The 7,500-nt window shown below is 44.8% G+C and overlaps 1 protein-coding gene across 1 annotated transcript in view; it reads right to left on the reverse strand.

The window, feature by feature from the left end:
* Positions 1-1,409: 1,409 nt before the first annotated feature.
* The window catches only part of gareml (GRB2 associated, regulator of MAPK1-like), a 17,790-nt gene continuing 11,699 nt past the window's right edge, over positions 1,410-7,500 (reverse strand). The window contains exons 4-6 of the mRNA XM_060883767.1: positions 6,777-7,500; positions 5,131-5,297; positions 1,410-4,236 (exon numbers count right to left, since the gene is read on the reverse strand). The exon at positions 6,777-7,500 is cut by the window's right edge and continues 386 nt beyond it. Of these exons, the coding sequence (XP_060739750.1) occupies positions 3,507-4,236; positions 5,131-5,297; positions 6,777-7,500 (1,621 nt within the window). The 3' untranslated portion in view covers positions 1,410-3,506. The remainder of the gene's footprint in view (positions 4,237-5,130; positions 5,298-6,776) is intronic.

Raw genomic sequence — 7,500 nt, forward strand, 5'->3', positions numbered from 1 at the left:
ATGACTTGGATTGGGCTATTGAACAGGAAATTAGGCATGTTGGGAAAGTGTTTAGATTGTGGCTATACTTTCTTGAAGTGAAACCAAAACACAATCGTATTAATAATAATAAAAAACTTTTAAATGATTCTAATTAATATAAACTAGTTAACAGGGGGTCACGGTGTCTTAGTGGTTAGCACGTTGGCCTCACACCTCCAGGGTCGGGGTTCGATTCCCGCCTCCACCTTGTGTGTGTGGAGTTTGCATGTTCTCCCCGTGCCTCGGGGGTTTCCTCCGGGTACTCCGGTTTCCTCCCCCGGTCCAAAGACATCTCTGGAAAATTGTCCGTAGTGTGTGAGTGAATGAGAGTGTGTGTGTGTGTGTGTGTGTGTGTGCCCTGTGATGGGTTGGCACTCCGTCCAGGGTGTATCCTGCCTTGATGCCCGATGACGCCTGAGATAGGCACAGGCTCCCCGTGACCCGAGGTAGTTCGGATAAGGGGTAGAAGATGAGTGAGTGAGTGAGTGAGTGAGAGTGTGAACATCTAATTCAGTGAGCGAACACAAGATCTATAAAGGGAAGTTGTGGCCTAATCGTTAGAGAGTTTGACTCCTAACCCTAAGGTTGTGGGTTCGAGTCTCAGGCCGGCAATATCACGACTGAGGTGCCCTTGAGCAAGGCAACCTGCTCCCAGGGGGCTGCAGAATAAATGGCTGCCCGGGTGTGTGTGTTCAATGCTGTGTGTGTGTGCACTTTGGATGGGTTAAATGCGGAGAACGAATGCTGAGTATGGGTCACCGCACTTAGCCGTACGTCACTTCACTTCAAAAGGAGTTTGAGAGGTCATTTTTTTCCGGACAGATTTTCCTGCAAATAAACCCAAAGTGAATTTCTGTGGGAATTTGGAGCAAAAGCAAACACACACAAACACACACACAATAACATAACGCAATTCTGTAGAGATTATGTAAGGTTTGTGCTGTAAATCATCCATCCTCCTTTGTGAGTGTGTTTAGCTGTAAAACACACACTGTGAAACATTGCTGCTGAAACCCTCTCATTACTCAGCTACTCTTCACACACACCACTTTCAAAAGGCAATATTTAGTAAGCATTTAATTACTGTCACCTAATTACAGTGTGTGTGTGTGTATCCTTGACATCACACTCTTCAAACCTTTTATTGTTTTTTTTTACCTTTCTCTCAAGCTACACAATCCCCATGGATATGGATTTCTGTTTGTGTATATTTTTAGAGCTTTGTGGGTTTTTTAAACACTATAAGAGACAATAAAGTTTCCTTCTGGATGCTACGGTTAAGGTTAGGGTCAGTGGACACTACCCTCACGAGTGTATTAAGACAGAAAAATCACCTTACGTTCATGAATAAATCACAACATTAACACGGTGCTCTACGATTTGGGTGACTTTAATCAATAATCAATAATCGAGGTCAGTTTGTGATGCGGCAGGAACGCCACTAAAACAGCAATGTGCGTGTTAGTAAACTCAGATTCTATACTCAGGGCCGCTCTGGAGCCTCACTTCCTGTTCAGCCATCGTACGCCAACGTACCTACAGTCTACACACAGGAGCAACAGAATAAAGACACAGATGCATCAAAGACAGTGGAAAGGCATACAGAGTTGTCACATTTCATTAAAAAATAAAAGGGGGAAAAAAGAATAAAGGCTCCATAAAATATAGAAGAATTATCCCTCGTTCCGTTATTCTGCTCTAAAGGCACGTTAGTCTGTGCAGTGTGATGTTATAATCTCTGTGTCCGACAATGTAAAGAAAAGAAAATCCCTAACAAATTATAAAGCAGGCAATCTCAAGTAGTGTTCAACATTAGTCCCTATTGGATTGTTTGTTTGTTCGTTTGTTTTGTTTTTGTTTTGTTTGAGACGATACCCAGAAACAAGGTCTGTACAGGACTGGAGTTTAGAGACGATCCCTAGAGGAGCGTAGTATAGACTAAGTGGTATTTAAATATATAAAATCTTTCCTTTTAAAACAAAACACTCATGTACCCCCCCCACCCCCACACACACAGATTTTATATATACTTGGCTCTCACACACCGATAGTGTTCAGTAGTTCAATGCTGTTCAGCAGCCGAGCTTTGAGTGGTCCACCGTCACAAAATAAATCAGAGTGAGACATGAAGACACGTCCGTCTTCATTTCAACACACACACAAAGTTATGCTTCTCATGTCTGTAATTAGGCACCTTTCCACCAGAGGGACCTTTGCAGGTACTCAGGAGCTTGCTTTTCCCACAGTACGTACTCTGTTGCAGACCACTATAGTCTGAAGTAAAGTGTGTTTCCATCAGATGAACCTGTTCAGGAACCCTGGAATCTTATGCCCCTTTTCCACCGAGGCAGTTTGAGTGCAGGTTCAGAGCCTAATTTAGAACCAGTTCTTTCTGTTTCGACAGCCAAAGCACCGGCTCTGGACCAGGAAAAGTGGTTCTTAAGTAGCACCAAAACGTTGCTGGTCTAGACCTAAGAACCACTTGTGTCTGGGGCTGTGGGCGGGGCTGTGGGCGGGGCTACTGTTAGCGCATTTGATAAAGTACCTTAAGTATACTAATGTTTAATACACTTTTACTTTACCGCGATATGATACATCATCAGCACACATGATAGTAAGTAGCTACATGCTAAGGCTAACTTTTTTCTGTGTTAATGATAAAATAACGTTATGTACTTTCTCCATTACAACCTCCATTTATACAGATTACATGGAGCTGCACGTACACGTTGGATTCGCCGCATTATTAACAGTAAAGCAACATCCGCCATTGTTGTGTTTGTGTTTGTCGCTGCTGTGCTAACGTTGCTGTGTAACGTGACACGTATACAGTGACGTCAGATTCGGCTCTGTGATGCTCTCTAACCGATGGAAAGGCAAACCGGTTCTTAGAAGGTTCACCAGTGGAACCAACTTTGAACCAGCACCAGCACTAGCTCTAAACTAGCACCCGGTTCTTTTTGGTGGAAAAGGGGGTAATAGTAACTTTTTAGGTCTTTAAAAAACTTTCCACCTGCCAATTTTAGTTCCTGGGACCTTTTAGTTTCTTCTCTACAGTAAGTGGATTTTTGCAAACAACTAATGCCTGGCTTGTTTCCACCAGAGGAAACTTTCAGGAAACCTGGAAACCTGTTCAGGAACATTTAGTTAGAAATACATTACATTTTTAATGTACCTTTTCTCAGTACTCAAACTCTATTGTTTATCCTGGAAAAAGTTTTTCAGAAACACTCGATCTTTAGTTTATTTTATTATACTATTTTTCGATTTTATTTACTTGGCCATACCTTTTTGGAAACTTTTTAGATTTCTGATCCACACTTTTTCACACACCAGTGTTTGCTGTACTGCAGTTTTGTTTCATTTAGCTCCTCAAAAGATAAAGGAACCTCTCTGGAAACACACCCTTATGTGCCATCATGCATATGGTTTTACTGCTCACAGTATCTATGTGTGTTTGTGTGTGGGTCTGTGTGTATAAAGGATCATATCTTGGGTCTCCAGCCCTTGATAAACTGCATGATCTTTTTGACCTGTAGTTTGGTAAGGCTGAAGTCCTCAGAGAGAATTTCTTCTGTGAGCTGGGTGAATATTGACCCATCAATCCTCTCTCGGCTGAACAGGCCAATCACATCATCCGCCAGCCCGATGAAGCGTAGGCAGGATGACACCTCCTCCACTGAGAGCCAGCACAGGTCTGCTGGGGGTCGCCATGACAACCCAGCTCCACCTTCTGCACCCCTCACCATGGAAGACACAGTCGTTTCCTCCTCTAAGCTTTTTAATGGTCTAGGTGGAGGAACCGGACTTGTTTCCGGATTGGCTTGAGACTCCTGAGGGGTGGCGCTAGTGAGGTCAGACATCAGAGTGGGAGATTTCCGGCCCGTGGCAATCCAATCAGAGGAGGCATGTCCTGGATTGGCAAAAGGGTTCAGAGCACCAAATGGGGCAAAGCGGTTCTGTGCAGCTGGGCGTGGTCGGGGACAGGTGGAGTAGTTTTTGTGGGCGGAGTCTGTGCTAAGGAGGGGTGTATTTAGAATATTGGAAGTAAAAACTCCACCACTTCGGGGGTGTGACCAGCAGGCCTGTGCAGGCTGGTTAGGGTCAGGTGATGCAGAGGGGTCAGAGGTTACACAGTCAGCCCATGTGCAGGGGTAACAGTACAGAGAGTAGGAGTCTGGAGAGGGAGAATTACTTCCACTACGAGGAGCAGAACTGGAGAGGAGAGAGAGATAGAAAATTAAACATGCTGTGAGAACAACACTGAGCATACGGATTTTAGATTACGGCTATGGGAAAGACTAGTGGTTAAGATACAGACCAGGGAATGGACCAATCTAGGGGTGAACTGGGGACAGACTACATGACAGAATAGAAGATAGAATAAGAGTTTTTATAAGGTAAAGACTAGATAATACAGTGGAGGATGAACTAGAGTATGGGCTGAGGTGGACTAAGAGTTGATCTTAGGGATGATTAGTTGTGCTGTGCAAGTCCAGAGTTAAAGTGTCATAGAGCATAAAGTGTCATTATCTAGAGTATACCATGGGGCTGGACTAGAGGATAAACTAGTGGTGAAGAGGAGGATGAGTTGGTAAATGGACAAGAGGATAAACTAGTGGATGAAGTGGAGGATGAGTGGATGAAGTGGAGGATGAACTAGTGGATGAAGTGGAGGATGAACTAGTGGATGAAGTGGAGGATAAACTAGTGGATGAATTAGAGGATGAGTTGGTAAATGGACTAGAGGATGCACTGAAGGATGGAATAGGGGATGTGCTGGGAGATGGACAAAGCGTTAAGTTGGAGGATGGACTAGAGGATCAGCTTGAGGATGAGGTGAGGTTGTATTAGGGGAGTGTGCTGGGAGTTGGAGAACAGGATGACTGGGAGAATTGGACTAGACGGAGGATGAGACCAGGCAAAATTCAGGTGTTCATGGGTGGACTAGGGAATAAAACACATGGTACATCAGGTTATTCTAGGAGGTTGTCTCTGAAATCTTTGTGGATTTTGTTCGACGTGTCACCATTTCCCCTGAAAACGTTTGTATGTATGCAGAACATATTGTGTATGGATGAATGTTTTAAAGTGAATGTGTGTATTTACCTCTCCTGCAGGCCTGAGGAGTAATAGGACACATTTGGGCTGCGTGTGCTTGTAGCTTGAACTTTAGGGAAACGAGGCGGGACTGGTGGACTGGGGGTGGGGCCTCCAGGATTAGCACAGCGGGGTGGAACCGGAGGAGCGTTCAGAAACCGACACTCCTCCTTCACCTAGCAGGAAAAGGGGATAATTATTTTGCTGTGACTTCAAGAACAATTTTCTACAACGTGATTCAATACTGTACAAATGATTCAAGATTGTGAGCAAATGTCACTTCTTGGTTGTAAACTTTACACAGTCAAACAATGTGCTATGTGTGTGGAATTGCTATCTTGTCCCCTTGGTAACCCTTTTTCAGAACTCACTGAAGAAATGAGAAACAGATGCTACTTTACAGATAATGCTAAAATACAAGGAAAAGAGTCTCCCAGTTTGGAGCATTTCGTTTCCTTGAGCTGGTTCTTGTCCAATTCTAGAGATCAACACATGAGCCTGTGTGATCTCCTTTTTCAATTGACTCGTTGGTTCTTGGGAAATTTGCTAGTAGAAAATGATAGCAAACACATATAATGTTCCAGGGTTTGTGTGTGTGTGTGTGTGTGTGTGTGTGTGTTGTGATGTTTGGCTCATATGGATCGGGAGACCTGTGATGTCTGTTAACCTAAATAATATGTCTGCATTTCCTCCTCAGTCTTCTGAGTAAGCTGCCTTCCTGTCCAGATCCACCAGGGAGTGTGTGTGTGTGTGTGTGTGTGTGTGTGTGTGTGTGTGTGTTTAACTAAATTACAGGGCCAGAGCAGAAACTTTGCGTAGGCGCAAGCAGGGGAAGAAAAAGAGGCAGAGAAACAGAGTGAAAGCAAGACAACACACAGACAGGCCATAATTCCAGTTGTCAGAGATGTTATCGCTTCTATAGAGCTGATGATACAGTAAAGATTCGATAGCAATTTTTGTGTGTGTGTGTGTGTGTGTGCATGCTCTCTTCCCGTAACTGTGTGGCCATTACTAGGCCTGTAAAAGCTGTATCAATTATTTAGTCCTTAGTCCAGAACTGCGCAGCTTTACGACTCTTTAGAGATCCTGAAGTACTGTAGCAGAACATACATGACCTGTGTGTGTGTGGTGTGTGTGTGTGTGTGTGTGTGTCCCAGGAGTCTTGACCTGTGTTCAAGTGATATGCTGGTATCCATAATGACTCTTTAGATAAAGAATAACAGAAAGGGGGGCATAAGGGAATAGGAAGAGAGATAGAGAGAGAGAGATAGAGAGAGAGAGAGAGAGAGAGAGAGAGAGAGAGGGAGAGAGGGAGAGAGACCTAGCACAGTCATAAACGCATCATAAATCTTCTGTAAAGAGAGTTATTGATTAATGAATAAACCAAAATCTGCCTTTCTGAATGTCCAGCTAACGGCTCCATCATCATTACCACGGATGATGAGCAGCTTTAAAACTTCAATGTTAATCACTGTAATGCAACAAATGGAAATCGTTATGCAAAGATTTACACAAGAAAGTGGTAAGGATCGAATAAGTCAGTGGTATGACATGTTTATTCACACCTCCTGGTCTGTGGCTGATAATGTAGAGGAAAGAAAAGAAAAGAAAAGAAAAGAAAAGAAAAAGTGAAAGAAAATGACGATTTTACTCACAGCTTCTGATTTGGGCGGAACAGGGGGTGGAGTCGGTACTCGACCAGCTTCCATCTGCACCATAGAAACGTGGGTGGAGCCTGTCGTACCATCTAATGAAGAAGTGGAGTGGAAGGATATAAGGTTGTGCTCAGCTTTTACTGTGCTTTCAGGAACCTCTGCATAGCTTCCTCCACTCTGATTGGTCCAAAGCTCTTCGTAAGGAATTTCCTGTGTCTCTGTGGGCCAATCAGGGGTGACGTACTCTCGCTCTTCCCCTTCGCCCACCCCTTCCCTCTCTCCCTCGATTCCAGGGGGAGTTTGCGTATCTCCCATCGAGTCCCTGCAGCCTGTTGTGGTCGTCGGTGTGATGGTTCCGCCCCCGTACACACACAGCGAGAGTCTCTGTGGCGAGAATACGGGATACACTCGTATCCTGCGCGGACTCACACACTCCTCGGTCAGGTCCACCTTCACTTCCCGCACGGCTCGGGAATAATCGTCCGGGTCAAAGGTCTCCTGGCTACGGAGCGCGCTTAGCAGCACTGCCCGTTGGTAGACAGGGTCATCACGCAACAAGCCATCAGGTATTGTGAAGCGCGGCATGTCGTTGAGCAACAGGAAGTGAGACGGCGTCACTTCCTGTTTGCGCAGGACACAGCAAAGCACCACAGTCCGGCTGACAATGGCGAGCAGCTTGTAGCGCTGGCCCTGGCGGATGGCATGCTGGTCATAGCGACTGCGA

Source organism: Tachysurus vachellii, chromosome 12 (genome assembly GCF_030014155.1).
Source record: "Tachysurus vachellii isolate PV-2020 chromosome 12, HZAU_Pvac_v1, whole genome shotgun sequence".
Taxonomy (NCBI): domain Eukaryota; kingdom Metazoa; phylum Chordata; class Actinopteri; order Siluriformes; family Bagridae; genus Tachysurus; species Tachysurus vachellii.